Genomic DNA, 22,065 nt, shown 5'->3' with positions numbered 1-22,065 from the left:
GCTAAACAAACAAACAAACAAATCTATTGATTTTAAAATTTATTGCACTTTCACTTGCATCTTTCCAGTGGATTTATTTATTTAGCCAGTGTGCATGTGTGTGTCTGGGTGTGCGTGTCTGTGTGCATGTGTGCATGTGTGTGGACAGATGGGTAGATAAAAAGTTCTGTACTAGGAAGAAAAGAAATTAACCACATGAACCCATCAACCTTTCTTCGAAAGGTGCTTTTAGCAATGTGTGAATGCAAGGATTACCATGTGAAATAGAGAACAGGCATATAATAAAATCGAAAGCTAATTTTACTACAACCAATAAATATTAAAGTAGTCCAAGAGCAGAGATCAGTATGGACTAGAATTGTTGGAAAAGACTCACAAAAGAAGTACTCCCTGATTTTTACGCTCCTTGGAACAAACCTGTTATATTTACTTTCATTGTAATAACAGCTACTATTTGTTAACTTCTGTTATACATTGTGTATGTTTTGGTTACAATGGGTATCATTATCTTTATATTTTTATTTCTTTAAAGATTTTATTTATTTATTTATTTATTTATTTATTTATTTATTTCAGAAGGAGAGAAAGAGAGGGAGAGAGTGTGAGTGGAGGGAGGGGCAGAGGGAGAGAGAGAGAGAGAATCTCAAGTGGACTCCACACTGAGCGTGGAGCCCAACATGGGGCTGGATCTCAACCCTGAGATAATGACCTGAGCCAAAATCAAGAGTTGGAGATTTAACTGACTGAGTTACTCAGGCACCCCATGGATATCATTATCTTTATTTCTTAGCTTTTAAAAATAAAGTCTCAATAGTTAAAGAAAACTATTCTAGGTTAAGTATCGTCTTAGTAACGAGGCCAGGATTTGAACATACGTATGTCTATTTATTTTTTCCCCTGGACTGAACTACTTTCCTGATACTTTTCAACTCTGGATCCTCATTCTTGCTAATCATCTGCAGCCCTAGACATCTTCCCCTGCAGCATGTGTTAAGATTTAAAAATAAAATAATGCATTAGAATTCTGCCTGAGAGTTCCTCTGTAGTTGAAACTGAAATCAGAAGATTGTGATTGGAGGCTGTAGCTTATGTATAACTTAGTTCTGGTTAAAAATATACCTTAACCAGAATGATTAAGTGACTAGAAAAGTTCTAAGATTATTCCACATCTCCTAACTTCCAAGGAAATAAAATAGAGGGATAATTAGCTCAATTAATATAATTAAAGACCTAAATTTAATTGTTAATTGAGGATAAAGATGAGGCACTTTAATTACATAGGTAAATCCAGAAATTCATTAACAATAAGTTGGTTAAATCCAGAACATTCATTTAAAAAATAGAGGAATATAAAAAAGTTCTCTCAGTCTAGGAAACAAAAATCAATAATTAGTTGATTAATCTGAAAAAGTTAAACTTGGGGAATTATAGAAAGGATATATACATATGTTAAGCATGTCATTTTATTTTAAAACACAGATATTCTCTCCTTTTCATTTAAAAAAAAAGCAGAGCCAAGTTCTTTTTAATCTTATGGTTAGGGTTCTATCATGTTTCTTGTGTAAACCTGTTTATAATATGCTGCCTACAACTTCTGGTTTTGTTTTTTAAAGTGGAGCTATACCTTCAAGAAACACAGAGCAATTTCCTGGATTTTTGTATGGTTGCCCATCAGTTATTTCATTTGTTTAACCCACATCTAATTTGATAGCAACTTCTTTTTTAGCAATTCACCTTTATCATAGCTTTTGAAAATATTCAACTTAGTTTTCACAGACTCAACCCCCTTTCTTTTCACATTCATAGAGCTCTTCAATTTATACAATTAATTTACATAAATTTATAACCAACACAAATGGGGTGAGGATCATACAACTGATTCGATAAGCACACAACTCAAGTGGGGGAGTAGAAAGTTCATAGATACACAGGAACCCTCCTCATTACAGAGATTCAGCACTCCTTTTCCTTCATTTGTATCTCACAGAGGAACAGGAGAGAAGAAATTCGTCCAGTGAGTCTGGTAGGTGCAACCAACTTGTTAAGGGAAACCATATGGTGCCTAAGGTCCTTCTTTACCAAAGACAAGTTTTAATACAAAATATATTTACAAAATGGTATTATTAATTGACAAAAATGTCAGTAATTTACCAAAATACAATTGTTTAGAAAATTGGGCATTTACTTTTAGTATCAACATATAAACACATTCCATCACAAAAAAAGTAGAGGAAAAAAAGCTATATGTTATCTTGCCATGCCAAGTACTCCACTATAAGAGCAAACTTGTAAATAGAATACAGGCTAAATGCTTCTAAATTCTAATCCTAGGTTAGAAACTCGTTTTCCTTGAAGTAGTCATGGTAGTTCTGGGAAGATGATCTTACCAGCATGAGATATTTTGTCAAATAAAATCAGTCCAAATATATGAAAATTATCATCTCAAAACCTATGGATTTGATTACATCATTAGAGCAGTCCTCCATGTCATTATTCTGTGATTTGGAATTCTACCTTAAATTTACTAGCTTTTAGATGCAACATTAAAACACCCCAGTATTTATTCCTAGGAGAGGAAGGGATCGAGTAAACTTACATGTTGCTGCAAGAGAAGCAGTTGCAGTGGTATGAAGATAAATATTGAGTGACAAAAGACAAGAGTTATTAGTGGAAGGATAAATATGGAAAGAATAGGTAAGGGATAGAAATTCAAATAAAGAAATTATATAGAGATTGTTCAAATATAGATAAGAAATGAAAAGGAAAAGAAGCCCTCTTTTCTTTTGGGTAGAATTCTTTCTGTGAAATTCAAACACGGTGAGAAACTGCAGAGGATAAGAAAGGAGGCATTGGGACATTAAACATATTTTAGAAAAAAAGTTTTGGTTGCTGTGTTTACAATGACTTTAGGAATCACTGAATTGAAGTTGAATGGTTACACAGTACTGTTTGTTCGCTGCCACCATTTGAGGTCAGCTTTCAGCAACAACAGAAAGTTATTTTTTTGGTTTAGTTCAGTGGTTCTACTATATACATGAGTTTGCCTATGTGCATCTTCCCAAATGATATTCTTTTTTTCTTTCTCAAACTTTATCCTTTAGTAAACATGCTGTATTCCTATAATAAGTATCCACATTAAGGTGCCTGATACTGTTTTGATTATTTTGTTTATGAATCTATGTTATTCTTTCCAACTTGTCAATCCCCCTTGAAACTAATTCTTGTAGCAGAATTATCTTAGAACATATACACAAGATACACACATAAATATTCTGGCATCATACTGGGTCTAAAATGTCTTTCTTAACCCTATAGGATCACAGAGCACAGGTGTCTTTTAGGTTTTAGCTTTCTACAGTGTTTTCCAGCCCTACAGTGAAGCTTATATGATATTTTAATTGAGGTTATAGTGAAGTTCTCTAACAGTTAATGTAGTTCTACTCACTTTTATACGGTATATGGGTACATTTTGAAACAGACATTTGTAAAGTTTTTCAAGACTATTATAAATTCCTTGCATTGATGATCAACTTTTCTCCTACTTGAGGTTTTTGTGTGTTTTCTTTTGGTTCGATTGAGTCTCAAAAGAATCAGTAGTTGTTGAGGGAACTAGGTATCTCAGGGGATTGGTAATGAGATACAGAGCCTTTAACCTCTTGGTCACTAGTTCAAATCTGCCCCAGGTCAAGAGTGACAGAAAGTCATTATCATCCGATGGCAGTTCAATAGGCTATGTGAAATGAATCTGTGATTTCAATACCTAGTGGAGAGAGATTCATGCCATAGTCTCACCATTGAGTGAATGAATACAAAATGGTAGTTGTGATTTTAGTTTGAAGAGTAAGGAGAAGTCCAATCATAGCTAAGTATTCCATTTTTTGGAGCTGAGACTCTTTTTGGTGGATTTGTTGATGGAATGGCAGAGGGAAGCGAGGCTTGCCCTTGTGTTAGTTTGTGATGTGAGGCCGTGAGAAGCACATCCATAGGAATCCCTGTCTGTCATTGTTGCTAATGAGGTACAATTCAGCATCATTAAATTGACTTCTAAAAAGTTATTTCACTCCCAGATGGTGATTAATTCAAGATTGAAAGTGACATCATTCATGTCTCCTGATTCTTCAATGCCCTTCTGCATATATTTTTTAAATGTTTCATTTTCCCTTTTAATCATATTATTAATTTTATCTACATTTGGACATATGACTGAACATTTAGAGAGGCCTATTCATTCTTGTCAATCTTTCACATGAGAACTACTGAGTTAACAAACAAGAATAGAAAATTGTAAGGACACTTTGAAGATGGGGAATTAAAAATTGAGCACAGTGCAAAAGGATCATTGCTATAAAGCTAATTGAATTATGTGCATTCATATCAATAAATGAAATCTTTCACCTTCTGCCACTTTTAGGGTTGGAGATTGTGTGAGGGATTTTGTCTTTCTAATATCTTTAGTGAACAGTCAGGTTATTAAAACTTTTTAATTTGGGGATCTCTTTTAAAGGAATTACCTTTCTAAAGAGGACAAAGGCATATGTTTATATTTGAAAGATTTATAAGATCACAGCATTTTCTTCATGATGGAATATTTACATTTTTATTTTATAGCAGGCTCACTGATTTTCAAAAAGAACCCATGTTGTTGGATTGTAAGGATTTTAAAGCTATCTCTGATAATTTTTATGATGTGAAAATCAAATCTAGAGAATGATAGCTACTGTGGCTCATATTAAAGATTGCTGCTCTGTACAAAGATGAGCAGTTGCTAAAAATATGACAGTCTGGGATTTTAGAAATAAAACTTGGAGGGACTTATCTATGTCCAAGTCTCCGTGCTTGGAAGAACTTCCGTGCCAACTTTGAAGACACTTGTTATCATTATCATTGCTTAAAATATCATTTTAATTTCACATCTTCAAAGGCATTCTTTTGCCCTGAAATGTACCAGTACAATATCTGAAGAACTATGATTTGAGAATTAGAAATTTAAATTGCACAGGCTTAATATTAGAGCATTTCCGTTACCCTTTGCAGGTTTTGAGGCAGCTTATTCGACCTTACAGTCTCACCAGGAAGCTAATGGGAAAGCCTTGCAGCAATCTTCGCAGGAAAGTTTCCAAATGTCAAGTGTCATCTTTCCAGCTGTTAGATGAATGGGTAGCCAAGAGGCATTTATTTGGGTGTGCAGCCCCTGTGAAATCTGGGTGAGGCAAGAGAAAAGGCTATAATTTGGTGGTTAGTTTACCAGTATTGGTATACTATGCAGATCTTCTTGCCAGGCAAAGGACTTCATTTTGTGGTTTAATGATTGACAGCCAACTGCAGTGTTCCTGCACTTAGAGAATAAAAATGCCTTAAAAAAAAAAAAAAGAGGCATCATCGATATGTCATACTAATTTTTGAATCCTTCACTGCTTCAGATAAAAACAATCTTATCGACGGAGCTGGCTTCTTTTCTAAACCCCTCTCCAACTGAGAGGAGGTAAGGCTTTTCAAATGACAACTGTATTAAAATCCGGAGACCTATTGAAAAAGTGTCCTTCAGTTTAAGATATATTGCAAACTCTTTAATTCCTATGTTAAAAGAAGATTGATATGAATCATTGGCCACTGTCAGGTTGAAAAACAATGAATATCAATAAAAAGACAGTTTTAAATCATCATGGATTCAGTTTGAGATAGTGATAGACTCCAAAAAATAATATTGAAGTATATCATGGCTAAATGCTGTTTCCATGCTAAGTTTTTCCACTTGGTCAGGATCACCGTATTGAAATGACTTCAGCCCGATTTCTCATTGGTAAACTGTGCCTTTAGACTGAACTAGAATCAAAAGTGACTGTGATCTCATTTTTATCCCTTCCGGTGAGAAGTAGTCAAGTTAAATTTGCTTATAGTCATTGAAAAATGAAGTCCGTTTCAAGTGTTTATAAATAAGCATACAATAAACCCCATAGATTATCTGTAGAGTTTGCCTTTTTGATGGTACAGCCATGTTAATTTTTGATTAATTCCCTAGCTAAATACTTCAAAATAATTATTAAGGATCAGAAGCTTGACTTTTTTTCTATTAAAATTTCTGTTTGTAAAAATGTGTAGCTTTTTGTGTATGAAGGGGGATTTTGTAAAAGGAAATCAAGAAAAAAATGAGGAATGAGCCTATATCCAAGGGAGCTATGAAAACAAAACTATCTAGGTGGTGATAGGGAAAGAAAATACCATGACTAATAAGTGATTTTAATGCCTTTTATTGACTTTATATAGGGTTCCAAACCTTTATTAAATGGCAGCGTTTGACCTGAGAAGTAATTTAAAATGAAATTGTCTCCATAAGGGCAGAATATATTCTTACCAATATAGCAGTAGATTGTTACTTCAGGCAGATAACTCAAGATTAGAATGGTTAGAAAAAATAACTGAAAAATCTGATCCATGCCGTACTGAACCTGACCTCAGTAGGTGCTGAGGGAGTATGAAAGAAATTAGCCACTACAAGGTCACTTGGTCCAAATGGGCTATAGGTGTTAGGAATTCCATGCCAAGTCTCTGACACCTTGATGCCTGGGGCTGTGTGGCACTCATGAAAATATCACAGGAGAACAAAGCACCGAGAATCTTTAGCCTGCTGGTGGAAATTTAAATGCAAAAATTTTAATCAGAACTTTTTTCCTCTACATTCAGTGATTTAGTAAAGTTGAGTCTTATACAAGTTGCAAAGGATTAAATTGAACAATACCTAGATACAGGTGGTATAAGGAAAGCCTAGAGGTCAGGAGACCTGTGTTCAAATCCTGACTTAATTACTCATTAATTCTGCCTTTGGACCTTTGGGAATGTCACACCGCCTTTTGGTTATCTCAGTTATGGCTCTGAGACAGCACAATGTAGTCACAGAGGTGGAATTCTCAGCTCAAGCACTTAAAAAATGTTTAAAATCTCAAATGCATTATCTTGAGCTTCACTATCTTTATCCATAAAAAAGACAAAATTATAGTTTTTTATGCTTCTGAAACCCAAATTATATATGTTAAAAATAAAGAATCTAATTTATCAAATACCTATTATATGCTGATTATCTTTTTAGAGGCTTAACATGCATGTCATACTCAAAATTATGCCTGCCAGAGTAACTATTCTTTTCCCCATTTTACAAATTAGAAAATGTATGCTAAATTTTGTTGAGATGGCTATGGCCCTGGAAATGTTTGACTCAACCACTTAACATATGGGTCAGAAAGCTGAGAAACAGATTTTAAAAGAGTCAACTCAACTCATAGGAAAATTCACTCAGGAGAAAAGAACCATAATAGAACTCTCTAAAAGGGATTTAAAATAAATATGTTAAAGATCCCCAAAGAGATAAAGACAGCAATGGCGTCCATAGATGCTAGAACAGGAGAAATGTAATGCCTTTGGTTAGGTGTTGATGGTAAGGTCTGCTGGGGCTAGAGCCCAGGCTTTTCCATTCTCAGCCCTACTGTTCTTCTCAATAATCATCCTGCCCCTTCCTCCCCATGTCCTTTGGTTGAGCTTCGGTTGAGCATAATGGAAGGCAGAACACATAGGTAAGTCCCTGCCAATCATCAGAGAACTCTGTGCCAGAGTCAGGATGAGAACAATGGCACTAGACTTCTTTAATCCATGCAACTAGCCCTCAAAATGATCTTACTTGATTTTTGGATCCCTTTTCATGCACTGCATGGTCACTATATACCAGACAACATCCCGTGGGAAGGTAGCCTTCAAAGTGATTTTTTGTCAGTTTTGTTCTCTGGTATCCTCGGTGCCTAGAACAATGCCTACCAGATAGTAGGTGGTTGACCAATAAAATGCCTACCGTATGGCAGGCACTTGATAACTACGACTGAAAAATTGAATGTGCCGAGGAAATGTTTTAGATCATGGGGCACACAAAGCAGACTATACAAATTCACTTGGTTCATTGATGATAAATATCTACTTGGACTGCTCAAACATGTGGTGGGGTACAGTTATCATGGAAACGGAAGGATAAAAATGAGCATACCAGCTCATTGTAATTTTTCTCCTGTGATCCTCACCACCATCCTTTACAATCAGTGTTTTAAAGGTGAGACAAGCGAGTTTCAAAGTGGCCTAACTGACCTGTTTCGGGTCCAAAAGTAACATCTATGCAACTGTCTTAGTTTTTCCCTGCGTCCCATCCCCACCTTAGCCTATTTCAGCAACTTCTCCTCCCAGAAATACACGGGTTAATAGGTTAACACAAAATCAGGTTTTGCCTGGTAGGTTGTTGACTTACAATTTTGAGCTTTTTATTCTAAGTCTTAATATTTAACATTGCTGTTGTCACCTTTCTTAAATGTCAGCTTCTTTTATTTACCTTCATCACTCTCACCTTGATCACGCTGACTTCTTTGTGCTGCATGGATTTGCTGTCAGGCACCACCCTGTGCTGGTCACCAGGCTTTTCTTACACTAGTCATTGACATCTTGTCAGCAGGGTCACCACCTTTGCCCCCAGGCCTGTGAATATTGCAATTGTTACCTTACTGATTGACACTTTTGAAAATTTGTCAACATGTTATTTATTATTTTTGGAGGGGGTGTGGGTCCTTGGCTAACTTACAAGCCACTTCTTAGAGTTAATTCACTAGTTTATCCTTTTACCAAACCCTTTGGGTTTTATGACATAGGGCCTCTGTGTAATAGTCTATGTGCTATTTTCTTAATGAATGATATTATAATTAGTAGAAGGTAAAAGAAACCAATGTTATTGCAGTAGCTCAGTTGATAAATTGAAACATTCACTTCAAAGTCAGAGCATATACCAAAACTGTTGGTATATGCATAACTCTGCTCACCTCCTTCTCACATCTGCTCAGAAGTTACTTTATTAAAGAAGCCTCCGGGGGCGCCTGGGTGGCTCAGTCATTAAGCGTCTGCCTACGGCTCAGGTCATGATCCCAGGGTCCTGGGATCGAGCCCCGCATCGGGCTCCCTGCTCAACGGGAAGCCTGCTTCTCCCTCTCTCCCTCCCCCTGCTTGTGTTCCCTCTCTCGCTGTGTCTCTCTCTGTCAAATAAAAAAATAAATAAATAAATCTTTAAAAAAAAATAAATAAAAAATAAAGAAGCCTCCGTGGTCACCAAGTGGAAACTTGTGTCCCTGCCCCTAGCCACACTACTGCCTAACCCACATATACTCTGCATCCTGTTTCTGAGGAGAAGCCACTTGAAAACACACTGTTTTGGGTTCCTGGACCCAATTGCAATGTATGTTATGAGGGGGTAGGGACTCCGCATGCCACAAAGCAATACTTGGGACACCAGTTGGGTATTCTACAATTTAAGTCAATTCCAACACTATCTACCTTGAAATAGCATCAGATCCCACAGGTAACCACAGTTCTGCTAGACTGTCCCACCTTCTGCCCTCCCCTGCCACTTCACATGCCAGTCATAAGCCCAGGTTACCACCTGTGCTTTCTACCAACAAGCTGTAGATTGGAGATTCCAACGATCCCTTTCAACTCAGGATGCCAATCCTAAGTCCAGGTTGTTACCTGTACTTCTGACCAACTGGCTATAGATCAGAGGCTCCTATGACTGCCTCCTTGAGTTCAATATTTGCTAGAGTGGCTCACAGAACTCAGAGAAGTATTGTACTTACTAGCTCACTGGTTTATTATAAAAGGATATAATCCAAGAGCAGCTGGGTAGAAGAGATGCACAGGGCAAGTATGGAGAAAGGGTGCAGAGCTTCCATGCACTCTCCAGGTGCACCTCTGTCCCCCATCTCCACCTGTATACGAACCTAGAAACTCTCTGAACCCTGTCCTTTTGGTTTTTTATGGAGGCTTTATTACATAGTCACGATTGATTAAATCTTGATTCAACCTCCAGCCCCTGTCACATCCCTAGAGGTCAGGGGGTCAAAGGGATGGGACAGAAAGTTCCAAACCTTGAACCTTGTGGTGGATTCTCCTGGCGACCAGCCCCCATCCTTAGGTGCTTTCATCCATTAACATAAAAAAAGACACCGTCATTGCTCTCATCACGCGGGAAATTCTGAGGATTTTAGGAGTTAGAAACAGGACGAAGACCAAATATATATTCTTATTATAAATCACAACATCACACATAAACACATGCACACACACACACACACACACTCATCTATATTTTTGATTCCTTCTCCTACCATCACCCTGTAATGCAAAATCCATGAAACCAGAAAATGTACTTTGTTTACTGCTGTGTTTTTAGCACCTGGTCACAGTGCCTACCATATAGTAAGCACTTCATAAATATTGTTGAAAGATCGAAAATGGCTAGGAAACATTTTAGGTCATGGGACACATGAGATTTAGGAAGCACATTTTACAAGTTCACTTGGCTTATTGGTGATTCTACCTTAGGTTGCTGTATTATTCAGCTTGGGTTGCCATAACAATTTACCATAAACTAGGTGGCTTAAGCACTAGGTACTTATATTCTCCCAGTTCTAGAGGCTGAAAGTCTGAGATCAGGGTACCAGCATGGTTGGGTTCTGGTGAGAGTTCTCCTAGCTGTGGATGGCTGCCTTCCCACTGTGTCCTCACATGGGTCTCTTCTCATAGAGCTACTAATCCCATCATGAGGGCCTTACCTCCATGACCTCATCTAAACTTAAGTTACTATTCAAAGCCCAATCTCAAAATAATATCACTTCGGTGTTAGGGCTTCAACGGGTGAATTCTGGGGGAATACAATTCAGTCCATAGCAGTTGCTAAAAGCGCTGGTAACTGGCAGTGGGAGTAAAGTTTAAATGGAAACAGAAGAATAAAAAAAGAGCATGCCAGGAAGAGAGAATAGCAATTGCAAACACCCAGGGAAAGATAGAGTTTAGTGGATGTCATACGTGATTGATAGGTGTATTAACAAAGATAGTGGCATAAGGTCAATTTGGTAAATGGGGACAGGACCAGTTCATGAATGATCTTGTAGGCTATAATAGTTTGAATGTTAACAAAATGCAATGAGAAATGAATGAAAAGTTTTAAACAATCAAATTTGTGTTTTTAAAAGGCTCTGGTGCAAAGTAAAGAGTAGATTCTAGTAGGAGGCAAGGAAAATGAAAGAAACAGTAAAAATAATCCCAGTAAGAGATAATGATGGCAATGATTATAGATAGAAGTGTATGGATTCATATATTTTGAAGATAGAGTCATTAGAAGATTTGCTGGTAGAAGAAAAATGGGGAATGAAAGAAAAGAAGTATCAACAATACACAGATTTTTAGCTTAAGCTGAATTAATGGTAGTGTCATAAAGTAAATGGGGAAAACTAGGGGAGGAATAGTTTTTTTTGTTGAGGAGGAGGAATTTTTGCATGACAGTACCTTAAGTTGCTTAAGAGCTGGTAGTTGGGGGTGGAGGTAAAGTTTAGATGAAGAAAAAGATCACATGGATTTGAGTTAATGTTTAGTTTTGTAGCCTAATTCTGCACTCAGGTTACAAATATCTTATGAAGAGCAATGCGAATATAATCCTTTAAAGAAGTGAATGAAATGGGTTCATTATTTTTTAGAAACTTTTCTATACCCTCATATCTTTTCTAAAATTTTCATTACAAATAGTAATTTCTCAAAATGGAGAAATGAAATCTGATTTTATGTCATAATTGTAATCACTGTACCTGGGCCTTTCCGCCATGGAAGCAGCTAATCCAAATTAATCTCTGCTTTGCAAGTTTTTCCCCTCTATAGATATTTCTTCAAAGGGCAAAGTAACTGACCTGGAGTTAATTAATGCATAAATCCAGCCTATGAATTAATCTCGTCCTAAGTGGCTATACAGTGTTATTTATTCTTTGCCTTAAAATAATCTCCGAATGGATGCTTCTAGAGCAGCTGTACCCCAAGATAGGAACCATTGTAGTTATATAACAATGAAATATAAATAAAATGAGTAAGTGAAAGCTGTTTAATGATTTTAAATCGGATGGAACATAGTGGTAGTTATTTTCTCTTCTTCAATCGAATATAACCCTACCAATAGTCTTGCTTTTAACAGCGCTTTTTTTTTTTCATTCCAGTAAAACAAATTAGGGAAAAATGCAATTGGGATACATAATTATGATGTGATTTGCTTTTCCTCAACAACATAACCATGATACATGCAAATTTCTCTGTGTATAATTCCATGACCCAGCCAGGTATAGTAGGAGAATACCAGTGATAAAGAGTAATAATGTAATAATAAAATAATAGGCCATTATAGTTTAAGATTATATTTGTTTTTATTTTCATTCTGAAATGAAAGGCATTATACTTGATTATCTTATCAATATCTGAATGGAGCATACTTTTTATATTTGACAACAGATTTTTCTGTGTGTGTACATGTGTTGTGTGTGTTCAGTCAAACCATTGTGAATAGTTTTCAGATCAGTTTCCAATTTTGAGGACATTAATACTTTAGAAGAATATTGTTTATGTAAACAAGAGCAGCTTGACATAATGTAGGCTGTGTAAGCTTTGAATTCAAGTCTCACTCTATTACTTATTGGCTTCTTATCCTTGAAGAAGTTGTTTATTTTCTTTGAGCCTCACTTCCGTCATTTTCAGTAGAGTAATGCCTAATTTGAAGAGCTGTGATCATAAGGAGAGAGTAAGTACAGAACACTTCTCACTGGGTCTGATCTAAGTATTCTTTACAAGTAGACAAGTATCTTACTGATTCTGAGAATAAACCAAGTGTCCTGTTTTTATAGTAGGCCTCAATATTTGGACAATGTAATGATGGCTGTCAGAATTGTTACTTTATAAGCAGATAAAAGTCCCCATATGGGCACTTTGTAGAGTATCTGCCCACCTTATAATAATACTTTATTCTCTTGAACAGGCCCCTGGTAGCCATTTATTTAAAAAAAAGTAGACATGTAATGCAATCATGACCAAACTTGAATTTCTCACTTGAGAATTAGGAATTAGGAAGAGCATTGACATGGCTAAAGAAGCAATTCTCAGCCTTGGATGCACAGTTCAATTCCTTTTTTTTTATTTTATTTTATTTATTTATTCATGAGAGACAGAGAGAGAGACAGAGAGAGAGAGAGGCAGAGGCAGAGGGAGAAGCAGGCTCCCCAAGGAGCAAGGAGCCCAATGCGGGACTCGATCCCAAGACCCCCAGGACCATGACCTGAGCCAAAGGCAGACGCTTAACTGACTGAGCCACCCAGGCGTCCCACACAGTTCAATTCCTTGAAGAGTATTCAAGAACTACTATTGCTTGAGCCATACTCCAAGCAATTCTGATGTAATTAGGGTGGAGTCTGTCTGACGAGGATGTCAGAATTTTTAAAACTCTTCAAATGTTTTTATTTTTTTATTTTTTTTTTAAGATTTTATTTATTTATTCATGAGAGACAGAGAGAGAGAGAGAGGCAGAGGGAGAAGCAGGCTCCCAAGGAGCAGGAAGCCCGATGCGGGACTCGATCCCAGGACCCTGGGATCATGACCTGAGCCGAAGGCAGACGCTTAACCATCTGAGCCACCCAGGCGCCCCTTCAAATGTTTTTAATATGTAGAGTTAAGGGCGCCTGGGTGGCTCAGATGGTTAAGCGTCTGCCTTCGGCTCAGGTCATGATCCCAGGGTCCTGGGATCGAGTCCCACATCGGGCTCCCGGCTCGGTGGGGAGCCTGCTTCTCCCTCTGACCCTCTCCCCTCTCATGCTGTTTCTCTCTCGCTCGCTCTCTAAAAAAAATAAATAAAATCTTTAAAAAAAAATATATGTAGAGTTAAAAATGACTGGGCTAGACCTATAGAATAGCAACCATTCTGCATAAAGCATCAGAGGAAGCCAGTTGGCAGAGACAGAAGACTAAACTAGAAGCATGTAGAAGAGTAGAGAGAGGAAGAGACAGATTATATGGCTTTCCATGAGGATCCCCAGCCTTTCCTAGAGGCTTAACTGCATTCCTGAGTTTCATGAGATGCTTCTGTACCCTCACTCTTAACAGCCATCTGAGGCTAGTTTCTATTGGTTGCAATCGAACAAATCGAACAAATCTAAGCCAGAAGTTAAAAATCATGTGGGGCAGAAAAATGTTTCATTTTAAACTGGATCCTAGCAAAATTGTGAGGTCACTAAACGTTTATGTCACTTTATGTGCCTGATATAGAATGTTAATTGCCCAGAGTAGTTATGTATCATTGCATTAAATAATTCTTCTTAGTGCCTTTGCTAAACTCAACAGTCTTCCAATGGTAAGAGTTGAATGTTAGTCTAGATTAGAATCAGACTAATGGAATATATATCTGGAATGCATTTGATGATGATTTCATGTAAGTTGATTATCATCTTACTGGGGACTGATGTAAAAGAGACTAAGTAAAGATCACTAGTCTGACGTATCCAACTAATATTTTGAGCATCTTTCTGCCAAATCTTATGCTAGCTGCTTAAATTAAATTAGGTAGGAGACACACATGGAAACTAACAAGTGCAGAGTATGATAAGGGAACAACTTTGCTTGTGGATAGCCAGGCAGGTTTCATAGTGTGAGGACAACAGGACTGACTCTTGGAAGATTGGTTGGAATTGTCAAAGCAGAAAAGCCAGACAGGAAAGGACATTTTGGGGCGGGGTGGGGAGGGAGGCAAAATGCATAGGTACATTAATGATATTGTTTTGTTTGAGAAATTTTAAGCAGTTTAATAAGTGGAAGCATAAAATGTTGTGAGGGAATGGTAGCAGATGAGATTAGAAAGGCTGAAAGAGGAGATTAGAAAGTGTGGGGAGTGGGGAAGAGCCCAGATCACAGCTAGGGTTATATAAGGCTGAGGAGCTGGTGCTATATTCTGCAGGTAGTGAAGAGCCTTGAAGGATTTTGTAGGTAGAAATGAAATGAGAAAATTTAAGTGTAACCCATATAAATTTGGGACTTCTCATGATTTATGCATGTCATGCAGATAATTTTTTTACATGGAATTTGAAGTGACTAAAATCCTCACTCAGTCTGCCCTTAAAAAATTCTGAGAGGGAAAATCAAACTTTCTAAAAAGTCATCTTTAGACATCCCTCTCATTTGCAATGTCTCTTAATGTCTGACAATGGCTTCTATAGAAGAAATATCACTTTTTACCTTTACACTGAAAATCTGCTCGACATCTCACTTTTCCTTTGTCTCTACTTTTACCTCCCCGCTCTGTCCTCCTCTCAATTCTTTATCACTTTAGCTTCCTTTGATTCTATAGGGTTTTTGTTTTGTTTTGTTTTGCATTTCCATTAAGTATATTTTGAACAACCAAAGAAATTGTGGTAATGTCCAGATTATAAGACAGTTCCTGTTTTAGAAAGGGAAAGGAAGGAGGAAATCACATAAATTCAAGTTCTTGTATTTAACCCTTTCAACTATGTTAGCACAGTTCTTAATTTCAGAACAGAAAAGGTAAATGAGATATCCAACAAAGGACAATGAAAATGTCAAAAAGCACTGTGTATGAAAAATAGTTATGAAGCTATAAATGCTTACCCTGGGGAAAAAGGAGATTTGGAAAGAATGTGATAGTTCTTTAAAACATATTTAAAGGTTGCCACGGGGAAAAGTGATTTTATTTACCTTTGTCTCTAAGAGGGCAGAGTTGCCTTTAAGGGCATTTTATATATATATAAAATATATATATAAATATATAAAAAATATATTACATATATTTCTAATTCTAATGGAGATACTGATTTGAATAAGATGTGATCACTGCCCTCAAGGAGCTTATGTTCTGTTTGAAGAGAAAATCAACATGTACAGCCCCATATGATGACTACTGAGGTACAGACATATTTTAAATTGCAACATAGCAGAGATGACAGGAAGATATATTTGACAAGGGTATGGACTGCTTTAAGGTAATGACCCAGGAAACATATACTTGCATGAATGAACTGAGTTTGGAAAGATGAATAGTCATGTGATGGGTGAAGAACACGGATTATATGTTAGGTCAGTGGAAATACATAAAATAATGCATGGAGACTTGTAGCAGTGTGATGAACTACCTGTGGTTTTAATTCTGTGTGTCGTTGGTTGGTTGGTAGCTTTATTTGCATTCTTCTGTTTGTGAGCTCCAGAGACCTATCTGTTCTGTTAATCTCTATAAAGTTCTTAATAAATACATGAACGAAAATAGTTTTATATGAATGTTAAGAATTGTGTCTGAGTTCATGGGCACTACATTAGGGAAGCAATCAGTATATGCCATGAAAAGAAATTTGAATTTGGTTTCCTGAAGATGTGGATAAGTTTTAGCATATTAGTGATTAAACACATAACCAAATATTTTCAGTGTAATTAGTAAATTGAAATAATGTTATTTTTTTATGCCCTGGGAGTAGTCCAGATAAAATTATTTATCTACAGTGGCCAGGGAGTGCTTTAGATTGGGAAATTTTATACTAGGTGGAGAAGAGAGAGATGGAATGGGAAAGGGTGCAGAGGCAGGATGGCACAGAGTATTTTTGAGGAAGAATGACTGAAACATTTGATTTCTGAGAGATGGCTTAAGGTGCTGGAAGGAAAATTGACCAAAAAATAGAAAAAATACACACTTTATTCTGGCTCTGCCACTAGCTGAATAACTTATAGGTACTCCCTTAACCTCCTTTACCCTTAGTTTTCTCTTTGTAAAATAAAGCTTTTAAGGTTGATCATCTCTTTGATTGTTCTAGTTCTAAATGTTTTTAAGTTTATGTGTAATACTAAATATAGCTGAAAGGATTGATTTGGGACAATCTGTGGAGGAAGCTAAAGAGTAGTCTGTTTACCTTGATCTTCACTTACTGGTTTTTTCATTGATTCTTTTAGAAAATTATTTTTAATATACCTTTAATTCTGTTTGTTTCATATAAATTAATTTATGTTCAGTATTGAAAATATAAAAGATAAAAGGAGCAAAAATTTAAAAATTAAAGGTCATACCAATCCCACCCAGTTCAGATAACACTAGTTAATATATTGGTATTTACTCTTTATGATAGATGGGTAAACAGAGAAGCATATAGCAATACACATAATAACATATACTATTATATATATTAAATATTTATTTGTTTCCTTATTTTTTACTGGTTTTGGACTTACATATAATGTTAACCCACTATTTTTTCACTTAGTACAGGATAAACACTCTTTCATGCCAGTACATTTTTTTTTTCCTTGTATCAGTTTCTATATCAGTCTAATGCCAGTGTAACATTCCTTTTTACAGTGGTATTATTGGGGAACTAATCTTCATTGCTCAACATCTAGGCTCTTTCTCTTTCTTTCTTTCTTTCTTTCTTTCAATTACGTTTTTTATTTTAATTCCAGTATAGTTAACATAATCTAGGCTGTTTCTGACAACTGTTATTTACGAACACTATTGGATGACTGGAAAAATAGTATTGTCTGAAATTGAAAATCGGATAACATATTCTTTAGAAGAGAATATGAGATACACTTTGAAGCAGTTGAGTTTGAATTAATGGCAAAACATCCATATCCGAAGGTCTTGAAGTCTCTTGGAAATGTGAGTTTGAAGGTTATGAATGGGATTTGGGAGGAATTAGCCTCATGGTGAGAGCTGAAATTTGAAATGCTTAAGTTGTCTGAGCAAGGGAACAGAGGGAACAGACTTTTAAACTTCAGAAAAGGAAGCATACATTGGGCATGAGTAAATTAGGAGGTTGGACAGACCGGGTTGCTGTAGCGCCACACTGTGGTAAAAAGTCTCAAAGACGGGCGCCCGGGTGGCTCAGTCGGTTAGGCGACTGCCTTCGGCTCAGGTCATGATCCTGGTGTCCCAGGATCGAGTCCCGCATCGGGCTCCCTGCTCAGCGGGGGGTCTGCTTCTCCCTCTGACCCTCCCCACTCTCATGTGCTCTCTCTCATTCTCTCTCTCTCAAATAAATAAATAAAATCTTTAAAAAAAAGAAAAAAGTCTCAAAGACAAAAAACAAAAGCCCTGTATGCGCAATATGAAAAACAGCTGCCTATTACAAGTAAAGATTTTAGATTATATCATATATGCATACACATCAGTAGTATTTTTGTCAATAAAGGAAATACCTGTTTTATAAGAAGCTGCACTTCTCATCTGAAAGTGTTGTGTGTGTGTTTACTTTTTGTTAGTTGTTGTTTGCTTTGGTTTGTTTGTTTTATATTTTTGTTTTGAAGCTTAAGGAAAATCTTGCGAAGTTTGTCCACGTCATTCCCGTTTTAGTATTAAGGCAGCAACCGTCTTTTTTTTTTTTTTAAAGATTTTATTTATTTATATGACAGAGAGAGACAGCGAGAACAGGAGCACAAGCAGGGGGAGTGGGAGAGGGAGAAGCAGGCCTCCCGCCGAGCAGGGAGCCCGATGTGGGGCTCGATCCCAGGACCCTGGGATCATGACCCGAGCCGAAGGCAGACGCTTAACGACTGAGCCACCCAGGCGTCACAAGGCAGCAACCGTCTTAATAATTTCAGGGCAATGCCTTATATATTTTAAACTACATAAATTAAGAAATGCAAGTTGAACTATACATCTCTATCCACCTCCTTGGGCTGTTGCCTAATGCCATATAGCTACGATTATAACAACCAAATTCATCTGTAAGACTGAAGAGATTAGATATTTCAGTACAAAACCTTAAAAAGAGAAGAAAACTAGTAGTGTCATTCACCTCACCTAAATAAGAATATGGAACCATATGCATTTCTGCTCTTAGCATCAGACACAAACTTGCCTGCAATTTCTAAGATTCCTCAGATACAAAAAGTACATCTAGATTTTTCCCAGTGTTGACCAGTCCATGGTGTCCGGAAAGTCTCCCTTAGTCTAACCTAAATTTGCCTGATTCAATTTAAACTATGATTGCACAGCTGAGAAAAATCACATCAAAGGTGTTTTTCCCCTCATGTACCCCTGTACAAATTCACACACACAGACACACACACACACACACACGGATCAAATTAACATATTCCCTATATTATACATTATACCTTTTGTCTTTGCTAATCTTTTTAATAGTATTACAATTCCACATGAGGACAGGAGAAATTATATTCAGAACAGGACTGACCAATATTCAGAAATGTGCGTTGAAACCCAGAACATTCCTGGCAGAAGATGCCTGCCATAGCTGAAGCTTTGATATGGTCAGGCACCTCTTTGTAGGTGCAGGAGACACATTAGTCTTTCAATTGACAAGTTTGATGCCTTTTTACATATTAAGTGAACTTTACTTTGCATTATAAATGGTGGAGGTCCAGAAATAATTTGTATGCAAGTCATGGCAATTTTTATCTACATAAGACACACTCCTGTAAAATTAAAGTTATGCTCAAACAACTTTTCCTTTGAGTGATGGTTCACAAGGGAAAGGAGTTCTTACTTTAGAATTAACTAGCCCTATCGCTTCAGTTTGGCTTAGAAAATTCATCCTTTTTTATATTTGCCAGAATTATTTGTCTTCCAGAGATAAACAGAGAGAAAGTGAAGGAGGGAGAAAAGGAAAGAGACAGAGACAGAGACACTTTATAAACCAAAGGCCTGATGAGATCTTTAATAACCTCCCCAGCCAGGAAGAGACAACATTTAGCAAGTACCTACCCTCTTCAGTGTGCCATGCACCTTGCCTAAGTGTTTTCATAATGCAAGGTAACGTCACTACAGTGTTCTTTTAACAAAGGAAATTTTCCAGTTTTGAGAGCCAGTTGCAGGTTTCCCGACATTAACTGTTTTGGTACTGGTTTGGGTTCTGAAAAAAGAAACTCTCCTCTTGCACATGAGTACATTCCCCACTTTCCAAATTAGATGTCTTCCTGTGGCTTATGATCGCCTGCCTTTTCCAATACCCCTAGGAGGTAGGACATTAGGCAACCAGCATTCCCGCTGCTCTACTGAAAACGATAGAAGAGAAAAAGACATGGACAGATTAGGTGGCTTTCCTAAAATCTCATAAACAGAAGTGAGACTGCTGGAAATTGAATTTAGGCCTCCTGACTTTCTGTTGCCCATATCTCTGAGCACTAAAGACATTTTCCACAAATTAAGTACAAAAAGTCTGGTTTATGGGACCAGGGAGAGGGAGATAAATTCTGAAATTTTTCCCTTTTGTGTTTGAATCTCCATATGTTTTAAATAGAGTTTTTTGTTTGTTTATTTAATTGATTTTATTTCTGTTAATAAAATTAGAAAAAGATTCTATTATATGAATTCGGTTCACTGCTAACTGACTTCCTTTTTTGCCAGTTTTCATCACTGTAAACAGACCAAGATAATCTATATTAATTCAAATGGTGTGTTGAAGTGATTTTTGTCAAAGATTATATGGAAAAATCAGATCTGATGCAAGAACAGTTATTGGCTGTTTGTTTTTCGCAGTCGCAATATGGAGCTTCGGTTTCTGCCAAGCCTGAGCTGCCCCTCTTTTACACTCCTGTTGATCTGGTGGACATTAGTGTGGAAATGGCTGGACTGAAGTTTAAAAATCCTTTTGGTCTTGCTAGTGCCACTCCAGCTACCAGTACATCAATGATTCGAAGAGCTTTTGAAGCTGGATGGGGTTTTGCCCTGACCAAAACTTTCTCTCTTGATAAGGTAAGAAAATATTTTTGAAGTCATGTTTAAATGTCTATCATGTATTTTAATTAGAGCAGAAATATTGTGATGGCAAGATTTTTCTGACCAAGAAATAATAGTTACTCAACTACTGGACAAGACCTATTAGTCCAAGTTAGTTTTTATTTTCTTTTCCAATCTTTCTGTCCCATGGAAGGGCATGTATTCCCCATTTTGTTTTGTATAGGAAGCATCAAATATATATATATATATATATATATATATATATTACAGAAGTGGCTATTTCATGTAATAGTCACAAACTCACGAATTCTTATTTTGGCATTAATTATTTTGTGATTTCTGGATGTGTGTGATTGAGGACATCTGCCTGAACTCAGAGTTGGAGAGACTAGGATTTGGTTTGTGCATAATCTGGGACCCAGTTCATGTCAAAAAAAATCACTCAGTGTACCTCATTTGTTCTGATAATAAGATTCTTCTTGAACTTTTAAATATAGAAACTTTTTTCAAAGTACATATACCTGACTTTAATTTGGCATGATGACTTTGTATTCACACCATGAATGGACATACTTAGTAGAAAATAAAGTACCTATTACCGTTGAGATTAATTATTTAAAGTGCACAAAGTGTATAAATTCATGTCTTTAAAGTAGCATGAATTATACAATAGAAGTTTGCATCCTTATACGGTTTTGAATTAGAAAAGTACAGCAGAATTTAACATTCTTAGATCCTTTATTGATAAAATTTTAAATGCTAAATCTATCAATGTATTTAGTACTAACTGGTAGTTAGTAATAATTAATGTGTAAGAATGTGTGAATCTAGTGACTGAGAAAGTGTATCATTATTTAAATCAGCCTTATCCGTAGGCAAAGAAAATAATAGAGAACAAATATGCCCCATTAAGCACATTCTCTCCTTCTTTCTCCTCTTACTAGGATCAATAGCTGGCATTAGTATGGCTAAAACATTACAGCTGTCTTATTCAGACACTTAGCTTTACAAGAGATTCTAGAGAATCCTCAAAAGTTAGAAAAACCAGGGCATAAAAAATTTCATAAATGTTTTTATGTTTAAATAACTAAAGGGAGGTTCTTTTTCAAATAAATTGGTGGAATATTTAGAAATACTTTGGTTAAATAAAGTGTAAAGATAAACAGAACTTACTGGATTCAGCTTTAGAATATCATCAATCAATTGTTTACAGCTCTGTAGAATATTGATAGTATATTTGTCTTTGTTTCAATTCATCTTTTAAGAATAACTCAGAAGCTGTTATCAAATGTTTAATCCATTGAGAAAAACTGAGTCTCTGATGACTACATTATAGTTACACTGTTTTAAAAATTTTATATGTAAGCAGAAATAGGTGGCTAATCAGGTACAAGTGAAGAACTGTAGGAAAAAATGTTTGCTTTGAATTTGCTGTTTGCTGGCAAAAAATTGAATTCTGATTAATCAGAGACATCTGTCTTTACTCTGTTGGT

The 22,065-nt window shown here is 36.4% G+C and overlaps 1 protein-coding gene across 1 annotated transcript in view; it reads left to right on the top strand.

Moving 5' to 3' along the window:
• Window positions 1-22,065, top strand: part of DPYD (dihydropyrimidine dehydrogenase) — a 799,188-nt gene that overhangs the window by 399,370 nt on the left and 377,753 nt on the right. The window contains 1 exon segment of the mRNA XM_021690256.2: window positions 20,372-20,587. Within this exon segment, the coding sequence (XP_021545931.1) occupies window positions 20,372-20,587 (216 nt within the window).

This window comes from Neomonachus schauinslandi, chromosome 4, assembly GCF_002201575.2.
Source record: "Neomonachus schauinslandi chromosome 4, ASM220157v2, whole genome shotgun sequence".
Classification (NCBI taxonomy): Eukaryota; Metazoa; Chordata; class Mammalia; order Carnivora; family Phocidae; genus Neomonachus; species Neomonachus schauinslandi.
This window is presented reverse-complemented; position numbering and strand designations above follow the sequence as displayed.